Source organism: Rhinoderma darwinii, chromosome 4 (genome assembly GCF_050947455.1).
Source record: "Rhinoderma darwinii isolate aRhiDar2 chromosome 4, aRhiDar2.hap1, whole genome shotgun sequence".
Taxonomy (NCBI): domain Eukaryota; kingdom Metazoa; phylum Chordata; class Amphibia; order Anura; family Rhinodermatidae; genus Rhinoderma; species Rhinoderma darwinii.
Window position 1 is genome coordinate 157,723,602 of NC_134690.1, and position 27,939 is coordinate 157,751,540.

Sequence of the window (27,939 nt, forward strand, 5' to 3'; positions counted from 1 at the left end):
GCAGTGACAGATGAGCCTGGAATACATAGTAGTATATACAGCAGTCTGTATAGATGCACAGTGAAAGATCAGTCTGTTATACATAGTAGTACATACAGAAGTCAGTATAGGAGATGTGCAGTGACGGATCAGTCTGTTGTACACTGTAGTATATACAGAAGTCAGTATAGGAAATGTGCAGTGACAGATCAGCCATGGCACATAGTGTAAGTAGCCAGGGGACAGGCTGACTGGGATCTGCAGTTCCCTCTGACCGCCGGTGAGAATTTCTCATCCAAACCTCGATCACGTAGGATTGCGTAGAGAGCACAGATAGGGGAGACAGGAACGCTGCATTACTACAGGCGGTGAGGGAGGTTTACATGCAGCAGCCGCTGCTCGCCCAGCCATGTGATTACCGTGTTACCTTCTCTCCCTCCCCTGCACACCATCATGAGTAGTCTCATCAGCTTTGCCCAGGGTGATGCCAGGCTGAGCTGATGGCAGGAACCCCTGAGCAGCAGCAGGGATCTGCCACTGGTGTGCATGGGGCACGTTAAGAGTGGAAGGAGGCGGTGTGGAGCGCTTAGTGGGGGACTCATCTCCCCGGGGAAGTTGTCAGTGCTACCTGGGACCTCCCCCTCCCTCCGTCAAGTTGTGGTTGAGTGCGCGCTCATCAGCCCGATGATACGGTGACATTGAGAGTGGTGACAGCGCTCCGTGCACAGCTATGGATATGTACATGTGCTGGATGTGTGACGGGGGCGCCCGGGACCCCTCCTGGCAGGCAGTGTGACACACGTGTGGTGATGATGACATATAATAAGCTATGTGTGCCGGGGAGACTACACTGAGCCGCTGCTGGCATCTTCCAGAATGAGGCTGCACGAGTCTTGCAGTCAGTGAAGGAGTAGTGACCTGTGGAGTCCCAGCGGCAGCAGCAGCGCCTCATTGCACCCTGTGAGGGGATAGAGTACAGCAGCGGCTATGCAGGAGCGCTCCTCTCCCTGCATGGACTCCTAGAGTTCGGGACATGTCAAGAACCGGGACGCTGCACCCCTGCATCGGAGCTCTTGGTCTGCGGTCGCTGTAGAGCCGCTGTTTGCATGCAGTGGGGACGCTCACTCTCTTGTCTACATACATCTGCGGCTTGGTAGTTACAGGGAGCCCCCCTTCACTAGTATTGGGATATCCTGCAGGGTCGGTGACTCTAATACAAGGGACTACCTGGGAGGTGGCTACAGGGGGGAGCTATGGCTGCGGCTATAGCCAGCTCCCTGATCCGGCAGAAGAGGCAAGCGCGGGAGTCCAACAGTGACCGAGTGTGCACGTCCAAGCGCCGCACCAGCCCCAGCAAGGACGGCCGGTCACTGTGTGAGAGACATGTCCTGGGGGTGTTCAGTAAAGTCCGCTTCTGCAGCGGCAGGAAGAGGCCGGTCAGGAAAAAAACAGGTCAGTGCAACAACGGGGTACACCCCCCAAACCCGAGGTACCCCCCCCCCAAACCCGAGGTACCCCCCCCCCAAACCCGATGTACCCCCCCCCCCCAAACCCGAGGTACCCCCCCAAACCCGAGGTACACCCCCATGTTACCTCTCAAACTTGTATGCCAGCTCTACCTGAGGAGATGTCTATCTATCTATCTATCTATCTATCTATCTATCTATCTATCTATCTATCTATCTATCTATCTATCTATCTGTATTTAATAGATAGGCAGCACTCCAATGCTTGAGAACGGCCCATGTTGGGGCTGAAACGTTGCACTTTCTATGGGTGAGTAATAACACTTTTTCCCCTTGAGTTTGATGGTGCGGAGTGCTGCCTATCTATTGAATACCTAAATATTTGGATCTGGAGGTCGCGGTCCCGACTCTTGCACACTCTACTTTGTACTATCTATGTATCTGTATTTATATACATTATATTCTGTGCCATTCATATCCAGTTATATGGCTGATGTACATTAATCTGCATCTCGTCACCTACTGTATATTAGTGTATATGTATCGCTGCCAGACACTATGCCACTGTACCAGGAAGGGTGCCACCTAATGTTCATAAACTGCCAGCTCTGACTAGGTTCACTATGTACTTGTGCCAATGATGCCAGTCATCATATGTAATGTATATGCCACTGCCAGCTCTGCTGTACCTAACATACCTGTCAGTTATATAATATATATTATTATTATTTACACACAAATAACACCACATGTTCTGTGCCATTCATATCACCCAGGTACACAACACAGGCATTATATATATATATATATATATATATATATATATCTCCTTCTGCTCTTCGCGTCCTCTGTCTCTGGTCGTTGTGATTAATCGGCTTTCTTCTAATGAGGCGGAAGGTCACACAGACTATAGAGAAGTACATGGATATTTTGTGAATGATCCATTGTGTAACAGTAGAAGCAACAACTTGCGCCGAGTATGTATATAATGAATATATACAGGGTGACGTGATGTGAGCATTATATGCAGTGACCTGTATATCTGTCCTGACTAAGCTGATAAGAGCGATCTACAATAATGATAATGCTGCAATCTAAGCCAGAACTAAAATACCCATCAGAATATCAGATTTCATGTCTAAAATGATATTGAAAAGTTTTGAAGTTCAATATATTCGTCTATAAGACTTCATTATTAGAGCCCATGTAGTGATACCGTTTCCACATACGTTCCCATGAGGCGGTCTCGGCTTTCTCCATTATTTTTGGGAGGATGCTGTGGCATGTTTATAATTATTTGCTTTTGTACTTTCCTATGTACTGAGACTACGGCTGCAGAAAGTGGTCTATATCCATACAGCACTATGCGCATGTTCCTCGTCTATGGTCTTACGCATGTAAACAGACCCCCACCGCCACCAGCTTTATATATTGCAGCCGTGGTCCCTGCAGTCAGTGCTCATTTATTGTATTATTTCTAATTACAATCTAGTTTGTATAAGGTCAGTGTGATAGTCCCCAACATCGCTGAAGGATTAGACATGGACTTGCCCGATCCTTTGTTCGCAGTTCGATAAGCGTCGCCATAGATACCGGTATCCACTTATCTCCCTGCAGCCCCATGCAAACAAGAAATAGTGCACAGTAATGTTATTTTATATTACAACTGAATGTATAAAGTAAATACACTTTGTATATTTGATACACACAGAAAGCACAATTTAAAGGCCCCATGCACACAACCGTAGCTTTCACCCGGATCCGTAATTACGGATGAAATTGTGGACGCATTTATTTCTATTGGCCACGGACACATTTCAGTATATTTACGGATGTGTGTCCATAAATAAGTGCTGTAGAAATTATCTGCAAAATATAGGACATGTTCTATCCTTGTCCGCAATTGTGGCACGGACTCATCCACAGAAGTCTATGGACGCTTCTGCAATTGCGGATGGCTACGAATGTGTATTCGTAGCCGTTGGATCCGTATTTTCGGACAGTAAAAGCCCTTACGGTCGTGTGCATGAGAAGGTGATTTGTATAGAGATATAAAGTCTGAAGTGAATGAGATCAAGGCCATTGTGCACTCTGCAGAATCCAGCTGATCCTAAATATTACTGAGGTCTATATTCCCGGTCCGTCTATGCCAAATTGTATAAATGTGTGTAATAACAGGAATGTGTGAGATCCTATTAGTGTTGTGTGTCCGTAATGGATCTGATTTAGATTTATTGACCACAGTTGGGTTAGGTTTCATCTAGTTATCAATAATGTCAAGTGCTTTCTGACATTAATTTTAATTTTGTTAATAGTTGGCTGTAATTAAGATTGGAGAAGAACATAAAATAAATCTCTCAGGGGTTTTGACATGATTCATTTATTGTCCACTATGTGTATAGGATAGGAGAGACTTCATACACTTTTGTTAGTCATGTAACATAGCAAACTCAATAGACGTCCTTGGTACCCAGTTATACATCTGGGTACCAACAACCTGCATGCATCATATGTCCTAGGGGGCGCTACACTGGGGGAGTCACTTGTTGAGAAGGATCTGGGTGTACTTGTAGATCATAAACTAACAGCATGCAGTGTCAATCAGCTGCTTCAAAGGCCAGCAGGATATTGTCGTGTATCAAAAGAGGCATGGACTCGCGGGACAGGGAGGTAATATTACCACTTTACAAAGCATTAGTGAGGCCTCATCTAGAATATGCAGTCCAGTTCTGGGCTCCAGTTCATAGAAAGGATGCCCTGGAGTTGGAAAAAATACAAAGAAGAGCAATGAAGCTAATAAGGGGCATGGGGAATCTAAGTTATGAGGAAAGATTAAAAGAACTAAACCTATTTAGCCTTGAAAAAAGACGACTAAGGGGGGACATGATTAACTTATATAAATATATTAATGGCACATACAAAAAATATGGTGAAATCCTGTTCCATGTAAAACCCCCTCAAAAAACAAGGGGGCACTCCCACCGTCTGGAAAAAGAAAGGTTCAACCTGCAGAGGCGACAAGCCTTCTTTACTGTGAGAACTGTGAATCTACGGAATAGCCTACCGCAGGAGCTGGTCACAGCAGGGACAGTAGATGGCTTTAAAGAGGCTCTGTCACCAGATTTTGCAACCCCTATCTGCTATTGCAGCAGATCGGCGCTGCAATGTAGATAACAGTAACGTTTTTATTTTTAAAAAACAAGCATTTTTGGCCAAGTTATGACCATTTTTGTATTTATGCAAATGCGGCTTGCAAAAGTCCAAGTGGGCGTGTTTACAGTAAAAGTACAACTGGGCGTGTATTATGTGCGTACATCGGGGCGTTTTTACTTCTTTTACTAGCTGGGCGTTAGGAATGGGAGTGTATGATGCTGACGAATCAGCATCATCCACTTCTGTTCGTTAACACCCAGCTTCTGGCAGTGCAGACACACAGCGTGTTCTCGAGAGATCACGCTGTGACGTCACTCACTTCCTGCCCCAGGTCCTGCATCGTGTCGGCCACATCGGCACCAGAGGCTACAGTTGATTCTGCAGCAGCATCAGCGTTTGCAGGTAAGTCGATGTAGCTACTTACCTGCAAACGCCGATGCTGCTACAGAATCAACTGTAGCCTCTGGTGCCGATGTGTCCTCGCTCGTCCGACACGATGCAGGACCTGGGGCAGGAAGTGAGTGACGACACAGCGTGATCTCTCGAGAACACGCTGTGTGTCTGCACTGCCAGAAGCTGGGCGTTGTGAAGAGAAGTGGATGATACTTCTATTCACAACGCCCAGCTAGTAAAAGTAGTAAACACGTCCCGATGTACGCACATAATACACGCCCAGTTGGACTTTTACTGTAAACACGCCCAGTTGGACTTTTGCAAGCCTCATTTGCATAACTACAAAAATGGTCATAACTTGGCCAAAAATGCTCGTTTTTTAAAAATAAAAACGTTACTGTAATCTACATTGCAGCGCCTATCTGCTGCAATAGCAGATAGGGGTTGCAAAATCTGGTGACAGAGCCTCTTTAAAAAAGGCTTAGATAGTTTCCCAGAACAAAAAAATATTAGCTCCTATGTGTAGAAATGTTTCCCATCCCTTGGTTGAACTTGATGGACATGTGTCTTTTTTCAACCGTACTAACTGTGTAACTATGCAGCATCCAGGGATCAGCAACCTTCGGCACTCCAGCTGCTGTGAAACTACAACTCCCAGCATGCCCTGACAGCCAAAGTCTTTATTTTCCCAGTCAAAGGTTGTCAGGGCATGCTGGGAAATGTAGTTTCACAACGACTAGAGTGCTGAAGGTTGCCGACCCCTAAATAGTATGTGGTGCTCAATTGAAAACATTTGCTGGCGAATTATCTAGAAGATATGTTAATTTCATATTCTCTTTAGAACTGACCTTATTCTCATGAAAATAATCTCAGCTTTTTAACTTTGACATCAAGGATTCCTTTGATGTGCAGGGAAATTCCTTCAGTCAAGCACTTAAAGGTTCAGGGACTACAAAAATGTGTTCCAAAAATCCACTATGAATGTGGGATAACCCGATGGCAGCCCCTGCTCTGACATACATATGTAGCTGCTCTCAGTGGCAGAATTTTAGAACACTGTATATTACACTTGACGTGCTACATACATTGACGTTAACACTTAGTAGGTTGATATCAAGTGACCTGCACAGGATGTCTGGGTGGTGTTGTGACAAGTTTTTTTAAATTGATTTATAAATGTAGTAATACAGAAAACCCCAATATAGTGTTAAATCATAAGATGATAAGCTGGTCTGCTCTGAGAAGCTGCAGATGTATATCCCAGATGCACAGCTTGATTTTCACTGGCATGTTGGCATCATTTATAATATGGAAGCCTTAGGCATTATAAATAGGAACATTTTCATTATGTGGAATTTTATTCGCTCTCTTTCAATAAGACTGCTGTGCTCACCCTGAGCTCTGTGCCCCGGAACAGCCAATCTCACCATAGTGATGAAGATCACATTTATTTCTTCTTCATTTAGAGGTCATGCACTATTTGGACAGGGCATTGTGCCATTCTCACACAAAATAAACACTGGCACCACTGAAATAGAATGATTAATGCGGGTTTATAGCGGTCCAGCTAGAAGATTCCGTTGGGTTTTAAGGCTATTTGCACAATTAATTGAAAGATATTCGAGTAGCAAAAGAACATCAAGAAAGTAGAGAAATTGCAAAGAATGGCAACTAGCCAAACTAGTATGTTAATGGTGGAATCAGGGCACATACTGTAGCGGGCGAGTGCTCGTCTACTTCCGTGACTAGCTGTTGCCATATTTTGTAGATGCTGTTTATCCAGGAAAATTGTTATTTTTAAGTCTTAACCCTCTTAGATTGTGAGATTTAAGGAAACTATTGCTCCCTCACTGTACATCCTTTTCTGTACAGTGTGACATTTTTCCCTTACCATTCCGGCCCCATTCACATCACGTTTATTGCTCTGTGTTTGACAAATATGACTGGATAAGCTCCAAACGTTTACCTTTAAAAGTAACAGTGGTCGCAGGCATCTAATATGGTATCAATTTAAGGTATATGTCATGAAAAGCTACAGCTCATGCTGTATACATTAAACGAATGACGTACAGTGGCATACATCGCCTGTCGGCGCCCATGTTAAAATAAATAGTATACCGATCGGTATATCCCTTTTTGTTGCTGGATTCAGAAGGGTTTGATTAGTATAGTCTTCTATGCTATTCCATACCTAAGGTATATCGACGTGTAATAGTCGAATGGAGGCCAAAGGGACACTCTTTTGGCCTATGTCGGGGGAATAAACGATTGGCATGTAGGTAATAAACGTGATGTGAACAGGGCTTGACAATGCCTTCAATGGGAAGGTGAAACGTTGCCTGTATGTTGGGTGATTACATTTTTGAATTTTTCTCCTACATTCGAGTGCTGCCTCATCCTTTGGATTGTGCTCGGACGTTTACATGAGGTTTTTTGTCAAGATTCCTCTGAGGATAGCACCCACCATCTCTTGGTTTATGCTACAGTGCAGCTCCTATACCTTGTTTGTTCCAGGGCCTAACAGCATACCTTCAACTTTCAAGAATTGCAAAGAGGGACAACTGATGCTACATAGCTGACCCCACAGAATATAATGCCCTTATAGCTGCCACCATACAGTATAATGTCCCCATAGATGCACCCATACAGTATAAAACCAACACAGATTCACCCATAAGGTATAATGCCCACACAGATGCCACCATACAATATAATGCCCACACAAATTCCCCACACAGTCTAATGCTCCATAGCTGCCCCATACAGAATAATCCCCCATAGCTGCCCCATACAGAATAATCCCCCATAGCTGCACTCATACAGTATAATTCCCCCATAGCTGCCCCATAGAGTATAATGCCCCTTAGCAGCCACCATACAGTATAATGCCCCTGTAGATAGTGCCAACATAGATGGTGCCAGTGCCCACATATCATAGTGCCCACATAGTGCTACAGTGCCAACATATAAAGTGCCAGTGTCCACATATAAAGTGCCTATATAGATAGTGATGCGCCACCTCCTGTAGATAGCGCCATTTATGGACAGTGACGTCAGGGTTGCCGACTCTCTGGCCGGGGATTCTGCTCCAGGAAAATCCGCATGTGCGGGTGTGGGTGTTCTTGCCGTCATAAATAGTCGTCACTCAGGATTTGGCAAACAATGCTCGTATTTATTTTGAGCAAATACAAAATAAAACAGCAACAAAAACACGGTACATTAGGCATTGAATTGCAGCTGCCTTCATATCGAGCAGCACCCCAATCCTCAGCTCATATGCTCTGAACTGAACCTGTGCCACCCTCCTCTGGGTGCACTTAAATACACCATTTTCTATTTCCCAGAATTCTACAGCCTTAAAGGGACACACACATTTGTGTTTCAATTTCAAACACATACATATTATACCTAAACCACATATTATACATATTCATATTCATGTCTCCTTTTAAAAAGAAAAGGAACTTACAATCTCTATAAACATAACCAAATCATACAAAAGAAAAATACATCTACTTTGTGTGGCTGCCTCACCTGGCGTTAATCAGGTGCCTCCTATATAAACCCAGCGCACCTTCCATTCAGGTTTGATCACATGCAGGTAAGATGCAGGTAATGCTGGGTGTTATTGGGGAATGCTGAATCAGTTTGTCTGTAGAAATAATAGTGGACAGACACAAAGGTTTGCTGGCCAGCAGGTGAAAGAGAGATACACAGACAAGCTAATTCACTATTCACCCCTCAACACTGCAGTATTTGCGCAACGTGTGAATTGACCCTAAATCTCATACGCTGTAATCCCTGGCTATCGTAGGTTTCTCCACAGAAAAAAACTCTGCACACAAAAATAAATGAGATGTATGAACCTGGTTTAAAGATGTACAAAGGTTATTGAGATAACATAATAGAATCGTTATCTTGCGTCTGTTTTTCTGGTGCAGTCGAGTATCTATTTTGTCATTACAGAGATGGAAGCGTACCGTATGTGGTTTAATATAATAATTTATTAGGGCGTCTTAAAGGAAACCTATCACAAGTTTTTAGGCCACTAAACCGCCACCATGCCGTTATATTGGATGGAAATACTATTCTACTGATGCCCCTGTATAATCAGACTGATGCTGCATAATGTAGAAAATGAACTTATAACACAGCATGCGGTGTATCTAATTTACCGTTCAGGAGTCATCTTGGGGGTGCCGTTTTCCTGAAGAATCATGCAGTTTGGTTCCTAAACATGCCCTTGCTGGCTCTTCTCATGTGACTAACGGGTTCAGTCAAAGCGGATCCTGCGTGTGTCTGACAGGATCGACCTGGTGTCCACCTGTTGTCCATCACATATTAGTTCATAACTTAGATGTGATCGATTACAGATAGATCTTGCGTGACAGGACCCGCTGACACTGAACCCGTCCTGTCCGAGGGACTGACAGATTCAGGTCTTAGCAAAAGATACAGCTGCTCTATATACAGATTACAAAGCAGCTGTATCTCAAAAAGTAGAAATAATTTTTAATAAAAACTTATTTGAAAATTGCACAAACTGACATTTTTATATATATAAAAAAAAAATCACTTTCAAAGGTTTACATAGTCTTTAAGAGTCCAGTGGGTGGTCCTACTCAGTTTTTGGGATTTATTTCTGTATGCACACTCATGCAGGGAAAGCTCTTAAATAATGGTTGAGACTCATAGTGAGCAGTTATCCTTCATCTTTTTGCAGAAAACTAAATATCAATCTGTTCAGATCCTCCTGCTCTACAGCATGATGCCTGCAGATCAGACTGCATGTCTAATGGGACAGGTTCCCTTTAAATTGACCCTCCAATTATATCTATCTTTTGACGTCATAGAGACAGGTTATGGCCTGTTCACATCAGCATTAGGTTCCGTTGATGGGTTCCATCAGACCTTTCCATTAAGGGAACCCATCAACGGAAAGGCAAACGGAAGTCGACTGCGCTATTGATTCCGCCAAAGCAACGGAAACCTTATAGAACGGAGACAAACTGAAACCATTACCGACGGAAGCGTTATCATTGAAATCAATGGTAATTCAAACGAAAGCCATGATTTCCGTTTGCCTTTCCAATGATGAGTTCCTCCCACGGAAATGTCTGACGGAACCTAACGCTGATGTGAACACAGCCTTAGAAGATTGCATTGGCAGTTGGGAGCCCTACCAATTGCTACAATGAGGGGGCCACATGTCCTTAGGAATTAATTGAACTGTAATGCAAAGGCACTTGTGGCTGCTTTTTCTCGCTTTTGGTGGGGGCTTCAGCTAACAGATCCCTACCTATGCTGTGAAGATTTCTATGAAGTTGAAAAGATAGATGATACTGGAGGCGGGTAATTTTAGGAGATGTAAATATAATTATTATTATTTTCTTGCTACATTTGTTTTGGAAATGGGGCTTAAAATGGAGAATAAATCAAATGCTTCATATTGTTCATTGAAATGTTTCCCAGTTTAGATCTATCACAACCATTTGCAGTCACAGAATTTGTGTTGTTGAAGGGATTTTCCCTCCCTGGAAGACATGACTGTTCTTGAAGAGACAATTACGCGGTGCACTTGATTCCTCAAATGACACAGTACATGTGTGCTCTTCATTGCCCTGCAGAGAAACCGTTATTGAGATGCGCTGGGAAAGAGACCGTTCCTCAGACCACAAACAAAACCTGTCTCATCACTTGTCCCTATATTAAAGACAAGTGTCATATAACTTCTCGGCGGGCCTCAGTGGGGAACGTGCGCGATGTCTATAATCTGCTCTGTGGTTTTATACACGAGAGTTACAAGATGATGCCCTGCGGGTTGTACAGATAGATACAGGAAGGTCTGTGCCGTCTGTTGTTTTCATTATGATGGCCGAGCTGGCATATTCTCTGGATGAGATCTGGCAAGCAGGCTAAATACCACTTCTACAACTCATGCCTTCACACTTGCACAGAAGGGGAAATATCTTCTTAAAGGAATATACTACTATAAAACAAAAATAAGAAGGTGGCAAATCTGTGAAAATATTTTCTGGCGTTCAATTAAAACGATAAGATTTAGGGCTTGTCCACAAACTCTGCACCGCATGTCAATTTCTGAGCGTTTTTTCCGCTCATTATTTACGCAGCGTGTGGATTTGTTTTAACTCATCCACTTTACTGCTACTGTATTATGCTGCAAATACTTGACCCCAAAGCCCCCCCCCCCCCCCCTACGGGTCCGTGGAAAAATTGTCCTGCATGAAACTTGTCCTTGGCTAAAAAAAGTTTGGGGACTGCTGACTTATAACATCATAATACAGTTTATTATCAGCGGATGGTTTGGCATACCAGAAGATCATGGCTGTGCAAATGGTATCACCATACTGGCTAGAACAGCTGTAAATTGCTTCAGAGAACTTATCTCCAGATTTTAGTAGAGCGTCCTGGTATTATTTAGAAGACCTGTGTACTTCTAACGGGGCGGACAATTGAGGGCCCATGTGCATAAACCTCATATGGGCCCCTTTCCTGCATGCTTGCAAATGACAATCTGGCTAATAAAACAGATGGACAGACTTCTCTTTTTTAGCAGGATAATATGCCATGCAGAGGTCGCAATAATTCCTGTACAGACATAGTTGAAGACTGTATAGGCAATTTTACGCGTTAAAAATAGTCTCATTCACATTCTATGCATAAAACTAAGCCCTGCACTGAGGAGCCCCACACTGTTCTACAACAGCGTGCACCCAGTGCAGGAAAGCCAATGAGAAAGCTGCTTACTCGCAGCCAATGGTTGACGGCATCGGCGAGTAGTAAGAAGCTTTCTCTAGCAGACAGCAGCCGATTGACCTGTTTGGGCAGGCTGCCAAATAATGATCTCCGCTGCCTCTGGGATCCAGTGAGAGGGCCCGCGATGACAGTATGCTCTGCTAGTGACAGTAAATCTGCTTAAAGAGGCTCTGTCACCAGATTTTGCAACCCCTATCTGCTATTGCAGCAGATCGGCGCTGCAATGGAGATAAGAGTAACGTTTTTATTTTTAAAAAACGAGCATTTTTGGCCAAGTTATGACCATTTTTGTATTTATGCAAATGAGGCTTGCAAAAGTCCAACTGGGCGTGTATTATGTGTGTTACTGCATCGTGGTCGGACGAGCGAGGACACATCGGCGCCAGAGGCTACAGTTGATTCTGCAGCAGCATCGGCGTTTGCAGGTAAGTCGATGTAGCTACTTACCTGCAAACGCTGATGCTGCTGCAGAATCAACTGTAGCCTCTGGTGCCGATGTGTCCGACACGATGCAGGACCTGGGGCAGGAAGTGACGTCACAGCGTGATCTCTCGAGAACACGCTGTGTGTCTGCACTGCCAGAAGCTGGGTGTTAATGAACAGAAGTGGATGATGCTGATTCGTCAGCATCATACACTCCCATTCCTAACGCCCAGCTAGTAAAAGAAGTAAAAATGCCCCGATGTACGCACATAATACACGCCCAGTTGGACTTTTACTGTAAACATGCCCAGTTGTACTTTTGCAAGCCTCATTTGCATAAATACAAAAATGGTCATAACTTGGCCAAAAATGCTCGTTTTTTAAAAATAAAAATGTTACTGTAATCTACATTGCAGCGCCTATCTGCTGCAATAGCAGATAGGGGTTGCAAAATCTGGTGACAGAGCCTCTTTAATCAATGTAATTTATTTCCCCATTGTAAACTTGTACATCACTAGCCCGATATATTCTATTGCCAATATTGTCATGCTTGAGTGGGAGAGGTGGGCATTGGGAATGTGATCTATCGCCCTCACTTATGGCCCTTTTACACTAGGCAATTATCGGGCAGATAAGCATTCATAGAACTCTCATTGCTGATAATTGCCCAGTGGTAAAAGGGCAGCGATCAGCAGATGAACGAGCAAGCCCTCCATCATCTGCTGGTCGTATCGTTTTATAAAACTGAAATATTATTGTTATCGGTATCACATCTCCCTGTGTAAACAGGGAGACACGCTGCCGACATGATAATAATGTATGGGGACGAGCGATCGGAGTAACGAGCGCTCTTCCCCATACATAGCTCCGTGTGACAGGAGCAAACGAGCGCCGATCAATGAGCTGTCTCCTTGATCGGCGCTCGTTGCACCTGCCATAATTGGCCGTTGTAATAGTGCCTTAAGACTGCTTTTCTTTCCTTTTATTGCACATCCGCATTAAGCAAATAATATTATAATTTCATTAGTAATGCTGAACACAGCATGTAATTTCTGTCAAGAAGGACTTTATATTATGTTCAGCCAAGATCACTGCTTATCTTTTATCATAGCATAAGCAACGTACATTTTACAGGGAACCCATCAGGATGTTTTAAGCCCCTAAATCGCCACCATGATGTTATACCATCCACATAACCAGGCTCTTATGTTATCTATACAGTCACACTGTAACTGTATAGTTCATATGCATACATTCAACCAGCAGAGGGTAAGGTGCTTTTTCTTCACAAGCCAATGGTGGTAGATGACTGGTAGTGTATGCGGCGTGTTAGAGACGCTGCTCCTGTTTACACTGGTTGGCGAGGGAGGTGTAGCAGTAGCGCCCTCTCCCATCCCTATAATGTCACCTGTGGCAAAATAGCTTAGGCATTACCTATATTCTCTATTAATGCATGGAAGCATTGTTAGTATTGTTTCCCTGCATAAATACTCTTCCTTGGCAAAAAAAAATACTTCTCAAAAATGCTAAGAGGAGTATTTTCCCTGTTGGAAAAATGTAGTGCGACCTCTGGCACCATTTCACATAATAAACTTCTTGTCTAGCTGGTTCTACCTACATGAGTTAATTGTATTCCAATAGCTGCACGTTCATCAGATGTCAATCTTAATTTCCTCTGTGATTATACTATCCCTAGTCGTCTAGGGCAGTAAAACGGTCATCCCTTGTAATCTAGAGCATTGAACCAATTTATGGTTACATCCCTGGTGGTCTAGGGCGGTGCCAAGGTGACTGGTAATAACCCTGGTGGTCTACGAATGTAAAGAGGTTAATGATAACTTCCCTAGTGGGCTAGGGCAGTGAAGGGATTAGTGATAGCATCTCTTCTGTGTTAAAGCAGGGAAGGGGTTAATAATAAAATTGTCTTTCTGGGATGAAGCAATGTTTGTGTAATCTATGTCCATTGCAGTCTGTGAAGAGAGGTACAGAGTGGGAGAAGCAGGGTACCAACTCTGGTCAAGTGTGTCCTCTGTCCTTCTCATGGCCCCTGTACAGCTGAATGTCCACCCCCATACATCTGTCTTTTTATGCAATAGAAAAAATTTAAAATATACTGTACATCAGTTAAGTGTGTTTTCACATCAGTGTTGTTTTCCGTTCATGGGTTCCGTTCGACTTTTCCTTTGGAGGAACCGATGAGCGGAAAGCCAAACGGAAACCATAGTTTCGGTTTGCATTACAAATGATTTCAATGTTTATACTTCCATTGCATTTGGTTTCTGTTTGTTACTGTTCCGTAAGGTTTCCGTTTTTTTTGCGGAAACAATAGTATAGTCGACTACCCATTTCTAATCTATTATTCTAACTTGACTTATTATTCTTTACTTGACTCCTTTATACAGTGTTCCTCACAGTGAACTACAGTTTGTGATGTCTCATGTTGCCAAATAATATAATTTAATTGGGATGTAATCTGATCTCCATATTTGGCACTAAATGTATAGCTTACGCTTCGTTCACATCTGCGTCAGGGCTCCGTTCGTGGGATCCGCCGGGGAACCATGAATGGAATCCAAACGGAAACCATAGGTTGCATCACCATTGACTTCAATGGTGACGGATCCGGTTCAAATGGTTTCCGTTTGTCACCGTTGTGCAAAGGTTCCGTCCTTTTGACGGATTCAATACCGTAGTCAACTGCGCTATTCATTCCGTCAAAACGATGGAACTCTTGAACAACAGTGATAAACGGAAACCATTTGCATCGGTTCCTTCACCATTGAAAACAATGGTGATGCAAACAAAAACCTATGGTTTCAGTTTGGATTCAGTTCAAGGGTTCCCCTGACGGAAAGCTCAGACAGAACCCATGAACAGAGACCCGATGCAGATGTGAGCGAAGCCTTACACATAGAGCCATGAAACAAACATGTCAATATAGCCTAAGGGGGTTTTACCTTGAGCGATTATCGTGCAGACGAGCGTTCCCGATAATTGACCTGTGGCAGCGATCCGCAGATGAACGAGCAAACTGCTGATCATATAGTTTAAAAAAAGTAAAATATCATGGTTGTCGGCAGCACATCTACATGTGTAAACAGGGAGACGCGCTGCCGACATGATAATAATGTATGGGGACGAGCGATAGGAGTAACGAGCGCTCTTCCCCATACATAGCTCCGTGTGACAGGAGCAAACGAGCGCCGATCAACGATGTCTTGTTGATCGGCGCTCGCTGCACCGGCTGATTGTCGGCCGGTGTAAAAGGTCCTTCTGTAATGGCAGGGGGGTAGGGAAACAGACAGTGAGCCCTAATCTACCCACCACTCAGTCCCTGCCTACTTGCAACGACCTGCCCTAGGCGACGGGGTACAACTGGGCGACTGTCCCTACGCTCAGTAGGTGCACGACAGACAAACAGACAAGGGGACACAAGCAAAGGGAAATGGGGCAGTTGCCCACGGCAACACCGTGAGCAACAAGAGAGGTGAACGAGCCGAGTCAAACCAGGAATGTACGAGGTACCAAACGCAGAGCAGGAGAGTAGTCAGTAAGCCAGGGTCAGTCTGAAGCAAGGTCAAATAGCTAGTTGCTGCAGCAAGGCCAGGAAACCACACGAGAAGAATCACAAGCAAAGGAGGAACAGGAAAGGCAGGTATAAATAGACAGAGGGCGGGAGCTAGCTCCGTCTGGCCAGGCTGCGATCGGCTCTCCCACTCCTAAGCCTGCCATCCTGAGTGGTGGAAGATAGAGGTCAGTCTCAGAGAGATAGAACCTGGTACAGACTGATTACCCATGGGCGTATACACAGAAGTTGTGCCTGGCAGATCCTTTACACCTTCGTTTTAAAATATGTCCAATAAATGTTACTGCTGTCTTCAGAAGAGTTCAGCTCATCATTTTATTAATACCATTGCTACATTACTGACTGCATCATGTGAATATAGGTTCCTTCAATGTGCAGCTTTACTGAGAGGGAATAAATTCATCATGCAGAAGGTATATCTAATATTTCCTAATACTTTGTAAGATAGTTTTCTAAAAATGTGTTACAACAGACTCACTAGAATTGTAAATCAATGTCCTGCACTGGACCGGACAGTTTTCTACCTTTGATTACCTGAAAGCAATGCAGCAACTCTGCCACTGGTGCAATGAGGCAGCTCCTGTCTGGGTGTGTGAAACCATGCCAAAAATACAGCCATTCATTTACATTTTCATGCGTAGTCATTTTTGAGTTGTATTAGACTATTCAAAAGTTTGACATCTGAATGTAGCTCCCTTTCTTTGTTTAAAATAATTCACATACGTGCAATACCCTTTGTAGATTGTGATTGTTAGGAAGGGAACAAAAAACTTAAAGTGGTGGCTTGAACAGAAAATTCATAATTGAAAGGAAGGGGGGAATAGCAGTCACACTCTGTCATTGTGTATGAGCCAACAGTCTAAGGCCTCGTCCACACGGTGCGGAATTGGCGTGTTTTTTCCGGCCGGAATGTCGGACGGGAAAAACGCAGCAGAATACAATAGTGGGTGAGATTTAATAAATCTCATTCACACGCTGCATACAAATTCTGAGTAGAAATTGACCTGCAGTGCGTATTTTTTGGACCGCAGCATGTCAATGCCTGCTGTGGAATTTGGCCAGAATAACTGCGTTTTTCAGAGGAGATGTCACCATCTCCCAACATTGAGAGAAACGCAGCAAAATCTGCACTAGTTTCTGCCGTAAAAAACGCAGGAAATGGTGTGTTTTTGCCACAGCAGAATGTCTGCGTTTTTCAACGGACTTGTAATTCCATTGTTTGTGGACGAGCCCTAATGGTGAAATCTCATTCTGATGACGAACATTTTACCTTATTGAAAAAGAACATGCAATTGTATGGGTCTTTATGTGATTGCACGTTTCTTTTAGTGATACGCTTGTGTTTGTCCTTGCTGCCCCCTGACTCCATATTAGCAGCCGAGAGGAGGATCTCCCACTGCAGTAATGCCTTATGAAGCATGTCCGTGATAATTCAGAATACAAGCAGCTGCTATTCCAAGGAGGGACCTGTGTGAGCCTCAATATGTGCGGACGCGTTTCATAGCAGCAAGCGGAAACACAAATCATTTGCTTTGTCATTTTTGCTGGAGACCTGTTGTGTTGTGTATTTATGATCTGTAGGTTTCAACAGGAGTCGATGGACAGCAGCCCCCTCCAGAGTAGGGAGAGAAGCATTCTGTCTATTTATAATAGTCACAGCAATGTTCACAATAAAAGTAATTTTAGCAGTGCAACCCCTTAGGCTTCATGCCCACTTCAGTCTTGTCCTTCAGGGTGCTAGCCATTTTTGTGACGGCTAGCACCCTGACCCATTCATTTCAATGGGGCCATGCACACTTTAGTTTTTTTGACGGTCCCGTTGCTCCGTTCCGACAAAAGTAGAGCATGTCCTACTTTGGTCCGAGATTCCGTGATCGTGAGGCCCATGCAAGTCAATGGGGCCGTGAAAAAAACTGTAGGCACACGGAAGGCATGTGTGTGGCGGAGCCGTTGCCTAGCAACGGTCAGACGGGCAGAAGTACATTTGAGATATTACACTAATCGGCAGCCACTTCTCTCTATCCAGCACTAATAGTCGTTGTCTTGGTGACGAGTGACGCCGGTCGTGGTCTTGGTGACGAGTCCCTCTTCTTCCTCCAGTCTGACCTTCCTGTATGACGCGGCAGGCAGTCACATGGGATGAAGCGTCATCCCAGGAGGCCGGCCTTCTGACGTCACCCAGTCCGGCCTTCTGTTATGACTTTTATCCCATGTGACCGCCACTACAGCCTGTGATTGGCTGCAGCGGTGACATGGGATGAGCCGGACAGGAGGAAAAAGCAGGGAGTTCTGGGTAAGTGTGAACTGATTTTTTTTAGTTTTTATTTCATTAGAATTGTACTTTGCGAGCGCCGAGCATGGTCATTCTTCAGCGCTAGTCACTGTCCAGGGTGCTGAAAGTTACCGCTGATCAGTGCAGCCCATGAACTCTTTCAGCACCCTGTACAGAGACTAGCGCTGAACAACCATGCTCTTTCAGCACCCTGGACAGTACCATGCTCGGCACTCGGAAACACGAAGTGCACACGGAAACCACACGGCTAACAAAACAGGCACACGGATCCGTCAAAAACGGCCGATAAATCGATGAAGGAAGTGTGCATGAGGCCTAAACAGTAGGCATAGCCTTCTACACTTTAAAGGGGTTTTCTGGGATTATGTGTTTTTTATTTTGTAGAGAAATGGGCACTTTTAGTGAGAAAAAAGTCACTTTCCAATATATATTTTTTTAAAAATCTACTCCTTCATGTGGTGTTCCTTCATTAATTGTGGCTGTATGTAAACACTGCTCCCTTCTACCCATACATGGTATGGAGGACAGCTCCTATTATTTTGTACAAAATTTTTTAAAAACTTAATCCCAGTCAAAAACTTTAACAGAATATTTAGCAATGTTCCCCTTAGTAAAAAGTTACTCCAAAAGTAATAATAGAACAGCCTCCACCTTCCCCCAGCAGTCATAGTAGTACTTCCTCTTTTCACAAAGTATAAGTAGTTTCAAAAGTGCCTCCATCCACATATGGCACAGCAGTGCATTCCCCCAGTTATCTTATCAGTGCTATCGCCCACTAAGTCACAGGTGTACCTCCCCATTATATAGATACCTGCCATATGCTCCCGCGATGTACCCTCTGCTGCTCTGATAACAGAGGTCAATGCAGAAGTCTTTATTTGACAGACATTGTGTGCTCTTCCAGCCTGATAAGTACATTCTGTGACTTCATCCGCTGTGTCAGATGTAGCTGAATGCTGTCAGTGACAGCCTGGTTTCTTGCATTCTGCACCTCCCAGCTGCTGAACATATAGGGGAATTTATCAACCTTTTTACGCCAGAAAACTGTCTATAAAAAAAAGAACTGTCCAGAAAAAAAGCTGCAAAAGCGCCAAGAAGTCATAATTTGCGGGGCCACAGAGGACCAACAAATGTAGGCTTTATTTACACGAGCATATTTCACGTCCGTCGCACGGACCTATGCAAGTGAATGGGGCCATTCAGACATTCCGTGTTTTTCACGCAGCGTGTGTCCGCTGCGTGAAACTCACTGCATGTCCTACACTTGAGCGTTTTTTGCGCATCACGCACCCATTGAAGTAAAAAATCACGGACCGCTCACGGACGCACATCCGTGTGCTGTGCGTGATTCAAGCAACAGTCGCTCAAGAAATGAGTGGAAAAAGAAAACCACCTCCATTTCATTTTGTAAACGTCAAAAGAATGCCATATGCGCAAAAATAACGCAGACACGCACCAAACACTTTATTACACACGGAACTACAACGTGCGAAAAATGCTGCACTTTTTACGCGTGCAAAACGCACACGTTCGTGTAAATAACGCATTATTATTATTTACGCCAGGAAACCGGTGTAAATGACAGTGAAAATCTAGGCCAGCTGCTAGATTTTACCTCAGGGGGAGTAGCAAGGTAGAGACCCGTGCCAGGCCCTGTACTTTGCACCCTCATCCCCCCGATCCCCCATCGGACAACTAAACAAAGAAAAAATAATGAAAATAAAATGAATTCTCACCTCACTGCTGTTTTTTTCCCCTAAGGGTATGTGCACACACACTAATTACTTCCGTAATTGACGGACGTATTTCGGCCGCAAGTACCGGACCGAACACAGTGCAGGGAGCCGGGCTCCTAGCATCATACTTATGTACGACGCTAGGAGTCCCTGCCTCGCTGCAGGACAACTGTCCCGTACTGTAATCATGTTTTCAGTATGGGACAGTTGTCCTGCAGTGAGGCAGGGACTTCTAGCATCGGACATAAGTATGATGCTAGGAGCCCGGCTCCCTGCACTGTGTTCGGTCCGGGACTTGCGGCCGAAATACGTCCGTCAATTACGGAAGTAATTAGTGTGTGTGCACATACCCTAAGGCTCACTCAGCATATTGATACTCATACCAGGTTCTGATGCCGGGCAGCGTCCGGATGTTGTATGGGATGCAGCGCTGATGGTGTTGCAGTGCTGCGTTGCATATAAGGCCCTGACGCTGCTTGGCGTCAACAGCTTGTGTGAGTCCCGTGGTATGTTGGGGGAGCCTGGGGCAGTGAGGTGAGTATTCTTATTTTTTATTTTATGGCCGATGGTAAGGGGGGAATGGATGGCACACGGCCAAGGTCGTTGCACTGCAATTCGCCTCTTAAAAAAGTGTTACATCTTACTCCGACTTTCTTTCTATCAAAACTGGAAACTGCAGTCTTAATAAATTCTCCCCTTAGAGCTGATTTTTTTTAGTCAGCATTGCTACCTCGTCTCTGTTTGTCTCGGTCTCTATATGTTCATTACATTGTATGATGTTGTGAGGATTTTCTTGGCAAATGTGTAAAGAAGGAGTTAATTGTATAAGAATGAAACAGAGACGAGCAAGGTGAAAAGCTGCAGGTCCCGAGGTTAATGGATTCCAGTTGCTTCAAGGGTACACTGTTTATGGAAGGAGTACAGAAAGACCAGGCTGATTTTGTCTCCAGCAACCAATTCTTTCATATGGAATTATTTTGTGTTCTTCCCTCTAAAGGAAAACCATTACCAAGAGGTCAAGTCATTTAGTGATATTGGAAAGGAAAACACACATAAAGACTGAATGGCAAAATGTGTGTAGCGAAGACATAAAATATAAATATTTTTAATGCATAACGGAGAGAGGTTTTGTTTTGGCATTTCTACAAACAACAACTGTCTGAAAGCTGCAGATTACAGGGTTTGGAAACAATTATCGTATTTCGTAAGACAGAGTATTGTACTGTATACAAATGGAAGAGTTGGAAATAATGGTATTCATGTGGGGGCACTGCTAATGGTCGACTCCATGTGAGGATCATTGCAAATGTTTGAGGTAAGGAAGCATACAGTAATATGTAGGAGTACAATGTTAAGTGAATATATGATAATGGCTGCTACTGAAAATACTTGCATAGGTGAGCATATATAACTTGTTCCAGCTCTGCCATTCATTATACTTTTATCCCACAGCAAATTTGTCGTACGGAATACACGTGAATCCGGAATACCTGGAAAAATATTCTACCGAATGGTTAGGCAGCCATTTACTAAGCTAGACTTGCATCATCTACTTGCACAATGGAAATGCACCATTTCTTGTATACATGTGACGTAGACAATAGGTGGACATACTCATCCTTACTCATCCTTACCTAGAGACCATAAGGTAAAATCTAGCAACAGTTTAGAAAAGTGTAATTGGTGTTTTGAGGTTAATATATATCCAAAGCCTCAACCTCTCCATAGGCACACTGGTCATTTATACAGCGACCCAGAGAGTGGATATACATAAAGAATGTCATAACACAAGAGTATGAAACCGAAACATCAAAATAATCATTTCTTGGATTACATTGTTATATTGATGCTTTCGTCTAGGGCTCCAATACACAACCATAAAGTTGTTCTATGGGTGAGAAAGTTGCGACACAATCTCAAGAAGAGATTGTATTTACTGAAAGTATATAAATGACAATTATTAAAACATTTATTTTGTAAGTGTCCTTCTAATACACTAGTACAGGGAGCAATATAATGCCCCTAAAGTAGTGTCTTATGAGCACAACCACAACAGTTACAATGTTGTAACGTTGACATGGAACGCGCGTTGGGGCACGGCATGCTGCAAAGACCCAGGATCATGGGTAATGTACCCCTCTGATTTTCTTATGCTATCATTTATATCCAGTGGTATCATGCTATATTTCAGTGGAAGGCAGATAGATTATTTGAGTAGGGTTCTGGCCTCTATTACCTCATTGTATTACCGAATACAAGGCAATGTTTTTTATGAGCCCTACTCTAACCTTTCCTTGCGTACCTGCCGTTCTGTTTGGAATTACACTTTGTCTTCCCAATATTCTTTGCTAATCAATTTTAAATGATAAACTTTTTTTTATCTATACTTGGATAGTTCATGACTCCTTTCTCTTTTGTGGTCAATTGTTTTTATAAATGTTTGCATGATACTGACAAACAAGAAGAAGATGGTGAGGGATCTTTTCAAGGTTGTTGAGTATAGGAAGGCATAGAACTGGCTAAAAATATCTTCAAAATTGTAAAGGGGTTGTCTCATAAATCCAGCCCATTTCCATGTGGTCTATTAGGGCAGATAGACTTCATGGGGAAGTGGGATAACTTCATAGGAGGAAAAAAACGGTTGATCTGCTGGAGGCTAGAAAAGCTGCAACCGCGATTATCAGCTGTTTTCTATTATAAAGGACTTGTCTTCTTGAGACAATCAGTTGGGTTCCTTTAAAAAAAAAAATACAGTAAAATATGCAACAAAAAAGAGCAGGCTGTTGGAGATTTTCAGTAAGGAGATTCCCAACAGTTGTGCAGATATTTGGACCGTTCCTCTAAAGCCTTTTAATAAACTCTGCAGTGATGTCTACCTCTTTCCAGAAACTCGTGCACAGAGGATATGAGCCATTTGTTAAAGTACTTTTAGCCATGTAATACATTGTAAACTGTACATTATTTAGGAAAGCATAAAAGCCGGTAAAAAAACCAATTACACTTCAATCTGCTGTTACTATGCGACCCCTAAATTGTATTTTACGTCAGCTGTTTAATGTCTCCTGGGTTTTATATCTACATTTAACAATGTTAAAAGAATAAACTGTACCGTTTATAGTTCCAAGTACAAACATTATTAGCCTTCTCACTCTTGTACACAGCATTACCTTCTTAAACTAGAACTGGCAACGGAAAAGTATTACTATTTTACTACATGTATAAAAGGCTATAGACTATTAAAGGGAATATGTTGCTAGCAAAAAATGTTTTGTTTTTTTTTTTAGTTAAACAATTAGTGTGTAGGTGATTAAACATTGTTCTAATTTTTTTTATTTTTTTCACGAGTCAGGAAATATTATAAATTAGATTCTAATTTATAATATTTCCCAGCACTGGTCACTAGATGGATCAATTCCCAAAATTGCAGCATTGCATGTGGTAAAGCAACCACATTGCTTTATGCTGCAAAATTGGAAAAAAATCCCTCGCTCTAGTGAGCTCTCAGAATCCCCCCCTCCTTTATCCTGGCTAGTGCCAGGAGAAACGAGGGGATTGAACGGTCAAACCTCCTACACTGTGTGTCGCCATTTTTTGAGCTAACACACAGTGTAGAAGGTTTACATACACTAGTAAACACACACTGAAACACGAACATACATAGAAATCACTTACCTGCTCCTGCCGCCGCCGCTCCCTCCGGTCCGTCCGCTCCGTCTGCTGCCACTGCTCCAAGTGCACAAATCCGGAAGCCGCGACCGGAAGTAGTAATCTTACTGTCCGGCCGCGACTTCCGGTCTACAGGAAAATGGCGCCGGACGGCGCTCAGTTCAACTTGGACTGTGTGGGAGCGGCGCATGCACCGTTCCCACACAGACGGCGTACACCATAGTGGATTGAACGGGCCCCGTTCGCATTCACTATGGGACTGTAGCTGCCGTATTCCATGTCTGTATGTGTCGTTAATCGACACATACAGAAATGGAAAAAAAAATGGCAGCCCCCATAGGGAAGAAAAAGTAAAAAAATAAAAAAAAGTAACACACAAACACACAAATAAATACAAAAGTTTTTAATAAAACACTGTTTTGGGGGTGACACTGTTCCTTTAAATATCTCAATCTAATGGATCCATCCTAACCCCAACCTCCACACAAACACAAAATGTGACAGCCAAAAAGGTCCAATGCTGAATAGCAAAGCTGCATGAATCCATCTCTAAAGAACGGACATTGGCTTTATTTACTTATTGCCATACATCTATTAATACAAGTCGGGAGATGAAAGTAGAGGAAAAACTAAAAGTTGATGTCTTTGGACTACATGAACGGTGATATGGCTCTGTGCACATTGGCATCATGGCTTCTGTTTATATCAGAGCAATGACCTCTATTGCAGATCATGGAGTCTGTCAGGTTTCCATCGAGTTTCTCTTATTTTTAACAGCAAGAACAGACTATGCTATTTTTTCAGAAAAAAATTCAGGTAACCCTGGCAAAAGCCCATAACGCAAGTATAACCAGAGCCTTGGATGGGAACAGAAAAAAGCATTTCCACCCTCATTTTTCAAATCTTACTGCATGATTTGAAAATAATCTGTTCTGAGAAAAAAAAAAAGTTGCATCTCTATTTTGCACAGACCCTGGCGTAAAAAAGTGACTGTATTTTAGCCAGTTTGAAAATGAATAGGGTTGTCTCATGAAGACAATCCTTTTTTAAAAAGAAGCCGGCATAGCGATCAGCTGATCGATGAGGTTCGGCTTCTCTACTCCCGCAGCGATCAGCTGTTATCACCAAGGGAAGCCACAGCCAGCCACACATTCTTCCTGGAGAAACCACTGCAGTAAAATGTAGCGTTATATTCTTGGCGACCATTTAAATGATAAAGCACGGACACGCTGGATCCCCTAGATCGGAAAACACTCCTACAGAATAGCTCTCTGTTTTTTCCTCCCCACCCTCCAAAAGCTATAACTTTTTTTATTTTTTTGTCAATATAGCTGTATGAGGGCTTGTTGTTTGCTGGACGCATTGTAGTTTTTTACGGCACCATTTATTTTTATCATATAATGTGCTGGGAAACAGAATTTTTTTTTTGTTGTGGGGTGGAATGGAAAAGAAACTGGCATCACCCCATAGTTTTTGTGTTTTCTTCTTTACAACCTTTAGGCCTCATTTACACGAGCGTAATATATGCGCGTGCTTTTCACGCGTGTCGTACGCACCTATATTACTCTATGGGGGAGTGCAGACGATGCGTGAATTTTGCGCTGCGCGAGTGCGTGGCGTAAAACTCACGACATGTTCTATAATCGTGCGTTTTTCGCGCATCACGCACCCATTGAAGTCAATGGGTGCGTGAAAACCACGCATGCCGCGTGAAAACCACGAAGGTCGCACGGAAGCACTTCCGTGCGAACTGCGTGATTCGCGCAAGAGCTGTCAAACTGAATGTAAACGGAAAAGCACCACGTGCTTTTCTGTTTACAAACATCCGAACGGAGTGTCTTAGACATGAGCGAACCGAACTTTACCGGGTTCGGCTGAACTCGTTTTGACCGAACCCGGCAGGAGACAGTCACTGTGCAGGGTGCTGAAAGAGTTAAACTGGTTCAGCACCCTGGACAGTGACTTCCGATTCCAATATACGTGAACGTGTCAAAAAAAGTTCTGACTTACCGATAACTCCCGGCTTCTTCCTCCAGTCTGACCTCCCGGGATGACAATTCAGTCCAAGTGACAGCTGCAGCCAATCACAAGCCAAGCACAGGCTGCAGCGGTCACATGGACTGCCGCGTCATCCAGGGAGGTGGGGCCAGATGTCAAGAGAGGCGCGTCACCAAGGACGCGTCACCAAGGCAACGGCCGGGAAGTTCTCGGTAAGTACGAACCTCTTTTTTTTTTGAACAGGTTACGCGATATGGTGATCGGAATGCACTGTCGAGGGTGCTGAAAGAGTTACTACCGATCAGTTAACTCTTTCAGCACCATGGACAGTGACTGACGTCGACTAGCCTCATCTCTATGATGGCGGCTGCGCGAAAATCACGCAGCCGCGCATCATACACGGATGACACACGGAGCTGTCAAGTGCCTTTTGCGCACGCAAAACGCTGCGTTTTTTGCGCGCGCAAAATGCACACGCTCGTGTAAATGAGGCCTTACTGTTCGGTAAAAACAACATACCTTATTGTGTGGGTCAATACGATTATGGCTATACCAAATTTTATTTAAAAAAATTATGATTCACTACTTAAACAAAGAAAAAAACGAATTGTTAAAAAAAGTTTCTTTTGGCCCGTCATAATTCCATCTGTTAAGCGGTGTAAGGGTCTTTTGTTGCGGGGTGAGCTGTAGTTTTATTGGTACCATTTTGGAGTACAGAAGACTTTTTGATCACCTTTTATTCCTTTTTCTGTGGGAGGTGTGGTGACCAAAAAACATAGATTTTTTTTGGTCACAGGCTGCGGTATGGGCTGTCTCTTTCTTACGGCTTAGATGCTGAGGTCGCTATTAACCGCGGCATCTAACGGGTTAAATGACAGCAATCGGAGCTATCTCCGATTCCGCCCGTTGCTTTTTAATGTCGGCTGTAACAAACAGCCAACACCCGCTTAGTATGGAGCGTGTTATGATGTAACCCTACATTAAATGTTTGCAAGGAGTTAAAATGTGGTTTCTATGATTACAGGCGTGTGTGTGTTTAAATAACTTTTGTAGGGTTTATAATATTTTTTTTGCTGTTTCCCTATTAACATACATGTTGTACCATCATATTAAGAAGACTTATGCAAAAATAATAAGTAAGCCACCTGCATTGTCAATTTATGATGCCAACTGCATCTAAATGTTTCATATATTCTAATATCATACAGCTGTGTAGTGTAGGAAATGGATCAGCATTTTAATCAGTGTACAGCATATAATATGAACATTTTGAATATAACTCCCAACTGAGCTATCGTATATACTTAAAGGGGTTATCCGGTCTTTAAAAATGATGTGCAGATGGTTCAACTGCAGTGAGATTAGTCACTTACTCATGTACTGTCTGTAGCTGAAGTGCTTCTACAGGCCAGTTTCACATGCAGTTACATGACCATGCTCCCGGTGTTTATCGCCTGCTTATGATTTTCCAGGATATATATCATGCCAGGATTTTGGCAGGATATACACTACCGTTCAAAAGTTTGTGGTCACCCAGACAATTTTGTGTTTTCCATGAAAACTCACACTTATATTTATCAAATGAGTTGCAAAATGACTACAAAATATAGTCAAGACATTGACAAGGTTAGAAATAATTATTTTTATTTGAAATAATAATTTTCTCCTTCAAACTTTGCTTTCATCAAAGAATGCTCCATTTGCAGCAATTACAGCTTTGCAGACCTTTGGCATTCTAGCTGTTAATTTGCTGAGGTAATCGGGAGAAATTTCACCCCATGCTTCCAGAAGGCCCTCCCACAAGTTGGATTGGCTTGATGGGCACCTTTTGCGTACCATACGGTCAAGCTGCTCCCACAACAGCTCTATGGGGTTGAGAGCTGGTGACTGCGCTGGCCACTCCATTACAGATAGAATAACAGCTGCCTGCTTCTTCCCTAAATAGTTCTTGCATAATTTGGAGGTGTGCTTTGGGTCATTGTCCTGTTGTAGGATGAAATTGGCTCCAATCAAGCGCTGTCCACAGGATATGGCATGGCGTTGCAAAATGGAGTGATAGCCTTCCTTATTCAAAATACCCTTTTACCTTGTACAAATCTCCCACTTTACCAGCACCAAAGCAACCCCAGACCATCACATTACCTCCACCATGCTTGACAGATGGCGTCAGGCACTCTTCCAGCATCTTTTCAGTTGTTCTGCGTCTCACAAATGTTCTTCTGTGTGATCCAAACACCTCAAACTTCGATTCTTCTGTCCATAAACACTTTTTTTCCAATCTTCCTCTGTCCAATGTCTGTGTGCTTTTGCCCATATTAATCTTTTCCTTTTATTAGCCAGTCTCGGATATGGCTTTTTCTTTGCCACTCTGCCCTGAAGGCCCGCATCCCGGAGTCACCTCTTCAGTGTAGACGTTGACACTGGCGTTTTGCTGGTACTATTTAATGAAGCTGTCAATTGAGGACCTGT

The 27,939-nt window shown here is 43.4% G+C and overlaps 1 protein-coding gene across 4 annotated transcripts in view; it reads left to right on the forward strand.

Annotated features, from left to right (window-relative positions):
• The window catches only part of FGF12 (fibroblast growth factor 12), a 430,891-nt gene that overhangs the window by 239,241 nt on the left and 163,711 nt on the right, over positions 1–27,939 (forward strand). The window contains exon 1 of one of the 4 annotated variants that reach the window (XM_075861771.1): positions 370–1,431. The exons of 2 other annotated variants lie outside the window; for them this stretch is intronic. In XM_075861771.1, the coding sequence (XP_075717886.1) occupies positions 1,233–1,431 (199 nt within the window). In that variant the 5' untranslated portion in view covers positions 370–1,232. Of the gene's footprint in view, positions 1–369; positions 1,432–21,372; positions 21,455–27,939 lie in introns of those variants that run through there. One more of the 4 variants, XM_075861774.1, reaches the window with a different exon arrangement.